We start from the raw sequence: 14,728 nt of genomic DNA, 5'->3' as shown, positions 1-14,728 counted from the left end.
TATTGAAAGATGCAGCATGAAGACAGGACCGTTGGCCCACCTAGTCCACACCGATCGCCCATTTACACCAGTTCTATGTTATCCCACTTTCTCATCCACTCCCGAAGCATGAGGCACAATTTACAAATGCCAAATAACCTACAACCCCACACGTCTTTGGGTTGTGGAAGGAAACTGTAGCACTCTGAAGGAAACCCACGTAGTCACCGGAAGGATGTGCAAACTCCACACAGACAGCACCTGGGGTCAGGTTTGAACCCAGGTCTCTGGCATTGTGATGCAACAGCTCTTCAGCATCATATGGAGTCATATGGTGCAACTAGAGTCATATGGCTCCATAAAGAACAAGTGAAAGCAGATTATTTCACCACTAAATATCATGGTTGTGGGTTACTCTCTCCTGTCTTTAGCTTATATTTATCCTCCACTTACAGATCACTTAAGCCATAGAACATACATTTGAAAAAAGTTGGATGATATAATTAGTCTGAGTATCCCTCTGCCAGTAGGAAGAAATGAAAATCAGTCTGATTACTTGATTCCATCATGAGAAGGTGCATAGGAATACATTAGGCAAAGGAACCCTGGGCTTGTCATCACTTTACACTGTACTCCAACAGTAGATGTGGTAGATAGACAAATGTTTAGAGCAACTCAGTGGGGCAGGCAGCATCTCTAGAGAAAAGGAATAGGTGATGTTTCGAGTCGCGACTTTTCTTCAAACCCGAAATATCACCTATTCTTTTCCCCCAGAGATGCTGCCTGACCCGCTGAGTTACTCCAGAAATGTCTGTCTATCTTCAGTAGAAACCAGCATCTGCAGTTCCTTTCAGCACAGTACAAGTGGTAGCATGGGCATGGTACCAGGAGTCTATTGTATGCACATCGAAACGTGGATTCATGCTTTTGAGAGTAAGTACAAATTTCAGCTTAAAAAAAATCCTCCTAATAAACTAATGCAGCAGATGAAAAATAATTCTATGAATAATGTCAGCAAAGGTTACAAGGAAAATTAATATTTCCATCAGTCTGAAAAAGGGTCTCGACCCGAAACGTCCATTCCTTCTCTCCAGAGATGCTGGCTGTCCCGTTGAGTTACTCCAGTATTTTGTGTCTACAAGGAAAATTAATTTCTATAAAACTTCAGGAGTAGACTTTAGTAGTAGGCAGGAGTAAAATAGAACGATTCCCTTGTTCATTGAATAACATTACTGTATTGTACTACTGAACGCACTGTTGATTACACCATTGTAACCTGGTGTATTACACATGGACATTTAATCGGACGTTATTTTATTAAATAAAATATGTTCCAAGAAAACAGGGAAGTTTGCTCCTTATTGTTCTGTTCCTATTATTCTGGAGGCCAATTATGTGGATGAAATAAAAACGAGGGTGTGTTACTTGCGATTGTATGTGAACCAGGAGGTGAGATCGGACTGAACTCCCACCGAGGTTGGATTGGACTTGGTGGTCCGTGGCAGGCCATACAGAAACACCCCACTGCAATTTAAAACTTGGAGTAGATTGAGCAGGAAATTAAATTGTGTGGCTTCAATAATTTACCTTGTCCTCCAACAGCACAATTAAAGTGCTTTATAAGGACACACAAAACATGATTGAAAAGCTGCACTTTTATCTTGCACAGGCCATTATGTTAAGATATATTACAACGAGAAAATGTGTTATTGGACTGGCTTGGCTAGTTCAGTTCAAGGAACATAAATGATGTTGTGGGTTCTTCGAAATGGCTTCTCTTTGTTTCTCTGCCATGCTTCCCAGAACAATAACTTCCCCATTTCCACTGTAGGAGAGATTTGATTTCCATTATTTATTTTGTGCAAAGCTTCTGCACAAGTTTGTTCGATTGGAATTGCAGGCTTTTGATCCCACTGCCAAACAAATAACAGTCCTTGGCAAACAAATAGCAATCTCTCATTAGTAACTGATAAATATTCTTTGTTGTACCCACGTTTTTTGTCAAGTGACTAAAGGCACCTTCATGGGATAATTGTCATAGATTTGCAAGGGAGGCTTGGAGAAGTCTATCAGATTTGTCAATGGAATATTGCTAGATTCAAGAGAAGTGGAACATGTTTCCATTTAAAGCTTAGGATTCTTGCAACATAGTTTAATTTAGTTTAGTTTACAGCGTGGAAACAGGCCCTTCGGCCCACCGGGTCCGTGCCGACCAGTGATTCCCACACATTAACACCATCCTACACACACTAGGGGCATTTTTTACATTTACCAAGCCAATTAACCTACAAACCTGTACGTCTTTGGAGTGTGGGAGGAAACCAAAGATTTCGGAGAAAACCCACGCAGGTCACGTGGAGAACGTACAAACTCCATACAGATAGCACCCGTAGTCGGGATCGAACCGGGGTCTCTGGCGCTGCATTCACTGTAAGGCAGCAACTCTACCGCTGCGCCACCGTGACGGCCGTAGATATAATTATCTTCCCAGGAATGTTAGGGAACAAAGGACCTAGAAAAATGGAGGAAAGAATGGAAATCACCCTAGACAGTGCTGGGGAAATCAATTGGGCTAACGGTTGATCAAATTGGCCCAGAGTCTGAGCACCTTCATCCAAGATGTTGACTATCAGGCATGGGGAATTGTGAAAGATTATGGAATTTGCACTGGAAATAGTGGATGCAATGGTGGTCATTTTCCAAAAACGTAGTGACTCTGGAGCTCTGGGTTCATGCTGATTGCACAGTGGCAGGTGCTGCTCTACTATTTCAAAATGAGGAAATGTAGAAACAGGAAATACCAGAACAATGGGAAAGGGTGCAGAGAGGAGTTACAACGATGTTTCCCAGACTCGAGGGCCTGAGGCACAGGGAGAGGTTGGGCAAACAAGGACCGTATTACTTGGAGCACAGAAGCCTAAGGGGTAATCTTACAGAGGTGCATAAAATCATGAGGGGAATTGAGGGGGTGAATGCACAGTCTTTTACCCAGGGTAGGGGAATCAAGAACCAGAGCACATAGGTTTAAGGTGAGAGGGGTAAGATTTAATAGGAACCTGAGGCACCTTTTCACTCAGGGGGTGGTGGGAATATAGATGGAGACACTGGTTGAGGCAGGTGCAACAACAACATTTAAAAGACACTTGGACTGAACATGGATTGGAATGGATTAGAGGGATGTGGGTCAAATGCAGACACCTGGGACCAGCTTAGATGGGGCATCTTGGTCGGCATGGATGAGTTGGACCGAAAGGCCTGTTTCCATCTTGAATGTCTCTGTGACTCTAATAAGTCTAAGTTCAGTGGGGAAAATGCAATAACAGAACACTGGGAATGTATTGATGGGGAAGGATAAAATCTGCATGGGTTTATGAAAGGGAAAGGATGCTTATGAAATCTACTGAAGATTTAGATGATATAGCTCATGAATATGCAAATGAGTGGATGTGGTGCATTTGGACATTCTTTTGATGAGGTCTGACATAGAGAATAAGGTGTAAAATTAAAGCACATGGGATCAGGAGGCATAGGGAATGTACTGGCATAGATTGAGAAGTTGGTGACAATCAGAAAACAGAGAGTAGGACCTTTATTTGGATGGCAGGCAGTGGCTAGTCAGTCTTTGTAAGGATCAATGTCCTGCCCCAGCAATTAATAATTAATATCAATATTTTGGATGATGGACCAAATGCAACTTTTCCTCATTTGCAAATGACACACCTGGGGAAGTGGGGGGTGCATATATTTCTGTGCTATGAGAATGATGCAGAGAGACTGCAGTGTGATTTAGAAGTTGGGTCGGCAGATATACACATATCGTGGAATAATGTGAAGTTATTCATTTTAATTCTTAAAACAGAAAGTCAATTTTTTTAATCAAAAGGTGATAAATTGTAGCTAAGGAAGGCGCAAGAGGTCTGTGTGTTTTTGTACATCAGTCTCTGAGAGCAAGTGTTCAGATGCATTGATATTTTTCAGACCAATGTGTTTGAAGGGCTCACTCCAGATGATTTCTACGTGTTGTTCGACTGCTAACATCATTTGGGGGACGTTTTGCTCTGCAGCTCTCAGTACAAAAATCCCATGAAAAATGAACCACAGAGTCTTACAGCTTGGTAACAGGCCCTTCGGCCCACTGAGTCCATGCCCACCATCACCATTCATTGACACTGATCTTCCCATATTCTCATCAATTTCCCCCACATCCTACGCTCACCCCCATATACAAGGGGCAATTTACAGTGACCAATTAACCTGCATATATTTGGGAGGTGGAGGGAAAACCGGAGCGCATGGAGGAAACTCACTCATTCACCGGGAAAATATGCAAACTCCACACAGGCAGCACCCAGAGCCAGATGTGGATTTTGAACCCAGAAAAAGATGAGGGGATGAATTTCCTACAGGCATTATTGGCCCAGAAATTGTGCAAAATTAATCTGTCCAGGATTTTCATTCGCACAATGACAAATTCTTCGAGAACAAATGGACACATTTTCCGTGTAATTTTCTGTTTTTGTGGGAGATTGTTCAGTGAGAATTGGCTGCCCCATTTCTACATTCTAATGCTGACAACACTTCAAATGTGCTTCATTGATCAGAAAGTGCTTTGTTATGACCTTAGTTGCTGTTTCAATGGTTTCCACCTTCCATGTTCATTCCAGTTGCTGAGCTTATGCCCCTGTCCCACTTAGGAAACCTGAACAGAAACTTCTGGAGACTTTGCGCCCACCCAAGGTTTCCGTGCGGTTCCCGGAGGTTTTTGTCAGTCTCCCTACCTGCTTCCACTACCTGCAACCTCCGGCAACCACCTGCAGCCTCCGGGAACTGCACGGAAACCTTGGGTCTCCAGAGGTTTCCGTTCAGGTTTCCTAAGTGGGACAGGGGCATTAAGGTTAACTATCCATCATACATCCTGGTGTAAACATCTGTGCGATGTTAACCTCTGTGCATGGATGATGGGTGAGAGCATGATTAGGCCCTCTTGTAATCTTGCCACCACTTCACTTGGGCGAGGCAACAGATGCTAGTCAACACCCTTGAACAACACACTCTGGAACCCGGGCCTTGTGAAGAACAAGGGGTTTATTTAGAAAGCTAATCAGCAGGCCCAGCTGAAAGAACTCTTTACAAAATATCATAAGGACTTTGGAACCTCGCCTTATTCTAATGCTGGAAAATAACCGAAGCTATCTGGCAATGTTAAACATTGCATTGTGATTTAGTCTGCTCTCGTAGCTTGCAATTCTGTGTATTTACTTGCGAAGTAACACAATGCTGTGTGGAAATCTGATCAACGAGTACATGTCTTTCATATACAGATTATTCTGGGTGATTGGACACGGCACTTCACGTGCTATTCACGTTAGTATGCCTGATGGTTTTCTAGTATCGGAAAATGGCATCAGTATTTGTGCATCACCCATTCTTAACCATAATGGCTGAAATTGAAGATTTTGGGTGTGACCCACAGATTTCATTGAATAGTCAAGAGCATATTGTTCTGCTTTGGTGTTTCTCCTCTAACTTAAAGTGACGTACTGCCGATTACACAAGATCTGACTGGGCGGTTTCAGAACTGTCTGCAATCTGGCTAGTGTTCTGCAACTAATGGGAATTCATTGCTCTGATGCTCAGTTGACACTTGCCTTAGTACTGCCAGCATTACCGGGGGGGGGGGGGGGGGGGGGGGCATCATTGTGGCAATGACTGGCATCTTGGTGAGTCTCATGGACCTCAAAGAAGGAGGCCCAGTTATCCCCTTCAGTGAAGAGTTTCCTGCCTCATAAGTCTTTAGAGATGCCACATCTCACTTGGGCTTCTCTGGTGAACAATGTGTTGGTAAGCTCATGTTTTCCAAGACTTACGTTTGTGATATGCAGTGGGGTTGGTGAAACCCTCCTATCTGGATGCCTGTTTTGAACAGATAAACAAAATTCCATCTTGGTGTGTGTGTCCCCAACACCCCTCTCCCCCCCCCCATCCCCCCCCCATCCCCCTCACATCCCGCCCCCTAACCTGGTATAGCAACCTCTCTGCTCTTGATTGCCTGAACATGGGGAGAGTGGTGAACACAGCCCAGTCCATCACATGCTAGTCACTTCCTTCCATCCAGTACATCTTCCTGATGCATTTGCATTAGGATGACTGTAAAGTATCATCAAGAATACCTGCCACCAATCCCTTTTCTCTATTTTTCCTTCTCGGTGAAGATACAGGAGTTTGAAAGTCCATACATTCAGACTTAAGAATAGCCTCTGCTCCATGGCTATCAGGTTTCTGAAGCAGGTACCTCTTTCACATGGAAGAGAGACACAAAATGCTGGAGTAACTCAGCGGGTCTGGCAGCATCTCTGGTGAAAAGGAATAGGTGACGTTTCGGGTCGGAATGTCATAGAAAGTCTGAGGAAGGGTTCCATCCCAAATTTGTCACCTATTATTTTTCTCCAGTGATGCTGCCTGACCTGCTGAGTTACTCCAACATTTTGTGTCCATTTTTAGGTATGAACCAGCATCTGCAGTTCCTTCCGACACCTCTTTCACACCCCTTCCCTAGAAATGCTTCCATATATTCTTACTCTTAACTCATTGATTGTTCTGTTATTGCACCATATTTTTGTTGCAATGCTTCATATGGCGCTACAGTATTTGCACCATTTTGCCGTGCGCATCCATTGTTGTGTCTATCATATTCATCATTACTGACCTGATTGATCAATCTATCTTGTTTATCACTTTACCTTGCATTTATCAATACCATCTTCATCTGAATAAGAAGTTTCATTGCACTCTGGTGTATATGATAGTAAATGATCTGAATCTGACTTTGCCATGGTTCCCAGTTTGAGGCACATTGTTGCATCAGACTGATCATCCAGCTAATGTTCTCTGAGATTATTTCATTTACTTAGACTTTGGGTTGAAGCACCTTGGACATAGGATTTGCTGATTTCTCATAAGGCGTTCCCTAAATAATCCAGACCTTTTCCACAACAAAACGGATTTCCACATCCGTCATGTGTGGATGCTGTGGGATCATTGCATTTGGGGTGAGCTAAATGCCATCTACAAGGATCTACATATCACACACATGGAGGCCAAGCCAGCGTACATTTTCCAGGTGTGATCTGCCAGAGCATGAGAGTTATATTCTACTTAAGACAGACACAAAATGCTGGAGTAACTCAGCGGGTCAGAAAGCATCTCTGGAGAAAAGAAATAGGTGATGTTTCGGGTCGAGACCCTTCATCAGATCAGATCTTCCACTTTGTGGTTGCTAATACCAATTCGCATTTGCATCAGAGCTATAAGACCTTCATAAGTGCTCACATCCATCCGGGGCAGAGGCTGCACCCTGGCATGCTGTACACTGCATAGACATGCAATCCAATGCTGGAGGAAGGAAAGGCTGCAGAGCTGGTGCTTGAGGGATATGGGGCACAGACTGAAAAGCAGGAGAGGGGGAGGACAGTGAAGGCAGGAGGACTCCAGCCGTTTTCTCAATCTTCCTTGCTGTGACACCACGACTCACCTCCAACCAGCTTCCCATTGGGGTGGAGTTAGCCCAAGAGTTAAATGGGAAACTTCAATTTACCTGTGGTCAACTCCACATTTGAACTAAGATAACTCCAACTTCAGACATTGGTCTGCAGTGCCCAGATGATGCTTATGTATGTGTACACTTTGAAGTTGAGCTTCGTCATTGTTGTCTCATCCAGCGAAGCATATGAGGGACTGTGTGGTACAGTAAAAGGTGTTCAAAATAACAAACACTCCCGTCGTACAAAACCACAGCTCCTTGCAACAATGAAGGGCCACAACGAGACTCAGGAATCCAACTCCACTCCAATGGGAAGCTGGCTGGAGTGAGTAGTGGTATCACAGCAAGGCACCTTCCATACCTTGGGAGCTCCCTCTCAATGGAGGCAGGCAGTGACGGTGAAGCTTATGGGTTTCTGCACAGCACAGCGGCTTTTGTTATGGCCGTCTGAGGAAAACAGCGTTTAGAGATCAAAATCTCAACAGAACATGTAACAGGATCTCAGCCCATCTTTACCTGATCAGCTCAACCCATTTCCAGATGAACAAAAGATGGCTGCTCATTTTTCTCTCTGTGGGAATCACTCTTGCCAATTGCACACATGCTGTGTGCCTCTTTATCACTCCATCTCCGAGTCTGCTGTCCAGCTGCCGTAAGCTTCTATTGACCAGTGCATTTCCCTCCCTGGTCACTGGATACAATTCTCCCGGCCTGACAGTTTTATTTACATCGCTTCAACGTGGCGAGATTTCAGGTTACAAAAGAATGAGAAGCGATGCTGTCTCGTCAGTGAGGACCCGCATCAGGTTTCAAACTTCCCACAATCAACCCTTTGTGTTACTGGACTTATCTTTGAACAGTAGATATCCTGAATAGTTTGACCATGAGCAGCCACAGAGAAGGGAAGATTAATGCTTTCCTTTGTACAATAAACTTTAACAAGGGACACCCAATAAAAAAAATGCTGGTTTAAGAGTCCAACTTTTTTCATCTGAAACCAAACCTTGGCAGGAACAGGAGTGGTTGCACAAACCTAATGGAAAATCAAACGTTTTGAGGATTTTAAAGCACTCTTTGAATGCTGCCATTTCACCTCTCCTGGAAGGTCTGTCCTCTCTTCAGCATTGGGCCTGTGGGCAAATGTTCTCACCTTCACCCCATGATGGCACAGTGGTGAAGCTGGTAATTTCCTTCTGCTCCCCTCCCCTTCCCAAACTGTCCCTGTCTTCTGTTGACTGTGCAATAGAGATGTTTCAAACCATGAGGGACATCCAGAACAGAAGAGAGGATGACATGTTAACAGATCAGGCCTCCCTTTCCTAGTTAGACCCTGTCAGTTCTGCAGAGGTCACTTTGCTAGAGGCTTTGTACTACACACCCATCACTTCTTCCCTTGGGTTGACAATAGCTTCTGTCATTTTTGCTTCGATGCCTTGCACTCACTCATTCTCATTCAAGTCTCTGATGATGAACATCAAGTAGAGAGTTTGCGTCTCTCTGGTGAAGCCATGGACTGACAAGATGCCGGAGCAAGTCATGTCAGGATGGTACTGGGATGACCCAGTGTTTAGCTGACCAAGATCACCGAGGCCATATGGTTAGCTCCAGGGCATTAATCAGCACAGAACTAGCCACTTGAGAAATGCATTGTGTCAATAAAATTAAATGAGAAAATCATCTATTCTGGAGCATAAGGACATAAAATGCTTGGCCAGATACTGAACTGCGCTTAGATTGATTTTCTAATGGAAACAGATGCCCTTTGTTACAGTCCCATTATATCCCGCTGTACGTTTGCAGATGGTGTTATGTGAATGGCCAATGGTACACTTGAGCACAAGTGTGCACATGCACATGCACACGCATACACACGCCCACACATTATAATGAGGGGGGGGGGGGGGGGGAACAGTGCCTGGTAAATGGTCTATGAATTCTACCAACCACCTCTACTTCCATCTGTATGTGGGATGCCATCATGATGCAACTTCTAAGTGACCATCAAACTTTGCCCTTAAAGGACGCAGAGCGCTGAAGTCAGGTTTGTGGGATTACGCAGTGTCCTACTGTATAAACCAGCTTCTGTAGCTCTTTGTTTTTACATTATTATTTCCCTTGTCTCATTTCCCTCAGTGGCAGGTGATGTTGTTTTCTGCCACTGTCATTTTAGTTGAATTTTTACACATCTATTTCATCCCAATGAAAATTCCATTCAGTTCACAGCGGTTTCTTCAAGTCACAAATGGAATGTTTTGATTTATTTTGGTGTTTATTATGGTGTTTACAGAGTACGACATCTACATAGAGCCATAAAAAGTAATTGAGTAATACAATGTGGAAACAGGCCCTTCGGCCCAACTCGCCCTCACCGGTCAATAATGTCCCAGATACCCATATCTGCTGAGCAGCTTTAAGTAAGAATTTCATTGTTCCGTTTTGGAACATATGATAATAAAACACTCTTGACTCTTGTCTCCTTGTTATTTAAGATCAGAATTTGATTGTGTTCAATATGATCCTTTACATTTCACTGCTCAGTCTCATTGAACTGACAGATGGCAATGATTCATTTAAGCTAGAACACCCCATTTGATTAACTGAAAAGGCAGCTTTAAGGGGATGTGCCTTTAATGTGACCATCAGTGCATATATGTGAAGGGTGGTCACATCACGTGTTGTGTGCTGAACAGGAGTAGCTGCTGAAAAGACTGCCAAACTCGTGACAAGTCAGTGGGGCTTTGCCAAGAGTCATGGACTGTAGCCATTGCCTCCAGGTAATAACTTGATGAATGGTACATAGAAATGCACACTCACAAAACATAAACAGAACCAGGCACATGCACACAGATGTGTAGGAAGGAACTGCAAATGCCGGTTTAAACCAAAGAGAGACACAAAATGCTGGATTATGAAGAAGGGTCTCGACCCAAAACGTCACCTATTCCTTTCCAGAGATGCTGCCTGTCCCGCACAGATGTGCAGAGAAACACAACTGCAAGGAGTGACACATACTCCCTTTCACATGCACGCACGCATGCAAATGCACACACACATGCACCTACGCATGCAAATGCACACACACATGCACCCACGTATGCAATTGTACACCTCGCACACACGCATGCTCTCACACACACACACTAACTATTGCAGAAATGTGCAACCAGAACATATGCACAGAAGTACAATGACATATATATATATAGAGAGACACAAAGTGCTGGAGTCCTGGAGTAACTCAGTGGGTCAGGCTGCATCTCTGGAGAACATGGATAGATGATGTTTCGTGTCAAAACACTTCTTCAGTCACCTATCTATGTTCTCCGGAGATGCTACCTGACCCCGCTGAGTTACTCCAGGACTCTATATTCTTTTGTGTAAACCAGCATCTGCAGTTCCTTGTATCTATATATATAGAGAGAGACACACGTACATGTACAAAAGCACAGCACGCACAAATGGAAACATGTTTACATGCTTGCAGGCATAAAATAATGCATGTAAGGAGACACATACCAATGAACACAGAATACACATAGAGATATGTACATGGACAGATTCACAGACATAAAGATATGTAAGTAAAGGAACACACACCTACACATAGGCATGCAGAGATGCACAGAAATGTAAGGTCACAAGCATACAGTCAGCCAGATGCACACACCCTGTATTCAGGTGTGCAAACAGTGACACGCATACATGCACTCTACTATAAATAGATCACGTTTGCTTCTAGCAGTGTACCACAATCAGGGTTGCATGGTGGCATTGCGGTAGAGCTGCTGCCTTACAGCGCCAGAGACCAGGGGTTGATCCTGACCACGCTTGCTTGTCTGCACGGAGTTCTCCCCCTGACCTGCGTGGGTTTTCTCCGAGATCTTCAGTTTCCTCCTACACTTCAAAGACGTACAGATTTTGAAAGTTAATTGGCTTGGTATAAATGTAAATTGTCTCAAGTGTGTGTAGAATAGTGTCAATGTGCGGAGATCACTAATCGGTGTGGACTCGATGGGCCGAAGGGCCTGTTTCCGCGCTGCATCTCTAAACTAAACTAAAAATCTGTTCTGGCTCACTGATATATATGGATTTAAACAGATATTTTGCAATACGTTGATGGAAAGAATCAACATTTTTCGATCTTTGTAGAGGGAATGAATGCCATTATTGTCACCTGATGGCGATGGAAAGCTGGTGCACAAATAGGTGCACGTCCCTCCTCAGAAATAATCTCAATCCCCTCTACTGCAAGTGGATTAATAAGATGTTCCTTTTAAAACTGCAATAGTATGAAAGAATAATCATATTTCTGTTTCTGATTCATGTCTACAACAACCGAGTCAAAGTGAATCAGACAATGGAACCTCTGCTGTCCTTATTAATAAGACTTATTAATTTAGTTGAATTAACTTAGACAACTAAATGTGCGGGGATCGCTGGTCAGTGCTGACTCGGTGGGCCGAAGGGTCTGCTTCTGTGCTGTATTTCTAAACTAAACTATGACATTTTAAAATGTCTGCTTAATGCCAAATGTTCCCCACAGAAAGAGGAGACTGAATGCTGACAGTGGGATTTGATGTGATGCGTTGACATTTGAAAAATTTGGTCACAAATTTACTGCCTGGACTTGCATCTGCTATGAAGGCTAAACTAAAGACTATTCTATCGCCTGAAGTGTAGAAAGGAAAAGACAGCTATTCTGGTTTCTGCGCTAATTTCTGGACAGAGGATTAATGACAAGGCAAACCAGAAATGTTAATATAGGTTAGTTTAGAGATACAGCACTGAAACAGGCCATTCGGTTCACCGAGTTCGCCGGCCAGGGATCACTAGCACTTTCCTACACATTAGGGATAACTTACAATTTTTACCGAAGCCAATTAATCTACAAACCTGCACGCCTTTGGAGTGTGGGAGAAAACTGGAGCACATGGAGAAAACCTATGCAAGTCAAGAGGAAAACATGCAAACTCCATACAGACAGCACCTGTGGTCAGGATTGAACCTGGGTACTGCAAGGCAGCAACTCTACCGCTGCGCCACTGTGCCATCCCAATGTGGAGGCCATTTCTGTTCTAGATTTTTATGAATCCCATACTTGCTGCAGGGAATTTGTACTTACAGTGACTGGAGACTCTGCAAATTCTGTAGTGCCTCCTCGGGAACCTTCTGTAACTGATTATTCTGCAACATGCTAATTGTTTGGGAGATAGAAAGGCAACAAGTCAGAACATCAAAATATAAATATACCAAAATTCTGCACTGTTCCGTGACTTTTAACCTTGACCAAAAGATTGTGGAGGGAACAGTCTCTGTTCTATACCGGGGCATCGGCGATGTCCTCATTCTTTAGGAAACGGGGGTTCCCCTCGTCCATTATAGATGAGGTTCTCACTCGGGTCTCCTCGATATCCCGCAGCTCAGCTCATTCTCCCCCTCTCCCCATTCATAAAAAGGGCAGAGTACCCCTTGTCCTCACCTTCCACCCCATCAGCCGTCGCAAACAGCATATAATCCTCCAACATTTTCGCCACCTCCAACGGGATCCCATTACTGGCCACAACTTCCCATCGCCACCCCTTTCTACTTTCTACAGAGACTGTTCCCTCCGCAACACCCTGATCAACTTGTCCCTTCCTACTCAAACCACCCCATCCCCAAGTACTTTCCCCTGCAACCGCCGGAGATACAACACCTGTCCCTTTACCTTCTCCCTCGACTCCATCCAAGGACCCTGATTCTCTTTTCAGGTAAGGCAGAGGTTCACTTGCACCTCCTCCAACCTCATCTACTGTATCCGATGTTCCAGGTGTCAACTCCTGTACATCGGCGAGACCAAGTGCAGGCTCGGCGATCGTTTCGCTGAACACCTCCGCTCAGTCCACCTTAACCTACCTGATCTCCTGGTTGCTCAGCACTTTAACTCCCCCTCTCATTCTCAATCTGACCTTTCTGTCCTGGGCCTCCTTCATTGTCAGAGTGAGGCCCAGGGCAAATTGGACGAACAGCACCACATATTTCGCTTGGGGAGCTTACACCTTAGCGGTATGAGCATTGACTTCTCGAACTTTAAATAACCCTTGCTTACCCTCTCTCTTCATCCCCTCCCCTCCCCTCTCCCAGTTCTCCCACCAGTCTTACTGTCTCCAACTACATTCTATCTCTGTCCCGTCCACTCCCCTGACATCGGTCTGAAGTCTCGACCTGAAACATCACCCATTCCATCTCTCCAGAGATGCCGCCTGTCCCCGTTGAGTTACTCCAGCATTTTGTGTCTACCTTTGATTTAAACAGCATCTGCTGTTCTTTCCTACATGCTGACCTTAGTTATTTATCTTGATCCTCTTTTAGTGTTTGAAAATGACTGCTGCAAAACCCCCAATACAGCAGCTTCCACACTTGTACTTCACAGACAATGTGATGCTTTTGGACACTGAGGTTATAAACAGCTCTGAAAAATCAAAGCTCTTCCTCTTTCTTAGCAAGTATTGTTCTCAAGTCATATCTTTTCCATTTTTCCACTGATATGAACTGAAAACAGACTGATTATCCATCTTAGAAATGCTCCCTTGTACCAATGTAAGCCAATGCTGGCAGCATCACAGTGCATTTGGCACAAGCAACACTGCGGGGGGAAAATGTTTCTACAAAAATCTTTAATACTCCAGCTTGGGCAGTTTACCGACATTGTAAGGACTTTAGAATCCTTGACATGCTTTAATTGCTGGCACGGGGGAAAGCCTTAAATTTCACTGCACTTGACCTGGTCTCAATTGCTTGCCTGAGGCAACAGATATCTGGATCTGAAAGTGCTAACCGTTCCATTAGTTGTCAAACTTGACTGAAAATAAAATTATTAGCAGCCCATTTTCCAGCATAAATTGATGGAGCAACTCTATACCACAACATTTCAGAATTTATTGAATAATATGAATTTATTACAGCAAATTATTTGATATTTCTGGAATGTTATCTAAAAAACAATTATTGTCTTGCATTCTCTCCCTGATCATAAATAATATTGGGTTTTATTCTGATTAGACAACTAATAACCCAGGATAGAGACATTTTGTTTCATAAACAATTTTCGGTAGGGTACGATAATAAAGCAGATAATAGTTTCAGCCAACAACATTCCTGCTTCAAATATGGATCTCTCTGTGAGGCAACGTTTTTCTTTGATGATCTAAGGCTGATTGTGGCTTGAGG

At 43.8% G+C, this 14,728-nt stretch overlaps 1 protein-coding gene across 4 annotated transcripts in view; it reads right to left on the bottom strand.

The window, feature by feature from the left end:
• Positions 1–14,728, bottom strand: part of lgr5 (leucine rich repeat containing G protein-coupled receptor 5) — a 153,152-nt gene that overhangs the window by 52,939 nt on the left and 85,485 nt on the right. For 3 of the 4 annotated variants that reach the window (XM_033038173.1, XM_033038175.1, XM_033038176.1), the window contains exon 4: positions 12,642–12,713. The exons of the other annotated variant lie outside the window; for it this stretch is intronic. In XM_033038173.1, coding sequence (XP_032894064.1) covers positions 12,642–12,713 — 72 coding nt within the window. The remainder of the gene's footprint in view (positions 1–12,641; positions 12,714–14,728) is intronic. 4 annotated transcript variants of the gene reach the window in all.

The sequence above is a fragment of the Amblyraja radiata genome, chromosome 19 (genome assembly GCF_010909765.2).
Source record: "Amblyraja radiata isolate CabotCenter1 chromosome 19, sAmbRad1.1.pri, whole genome shotgun sequence".
Classification (NCBI taxonomy): Eukaryota; Metazoa; Chordata; class Chondrichthyes; order Rajiformes; family Rajidae; genus Amblyraja; species Amblyraja radiata.
Note: the sequence above shows the minus strand (reverse complement) of the source record. Positions and strands in the feature narration are given on the sequence as shown.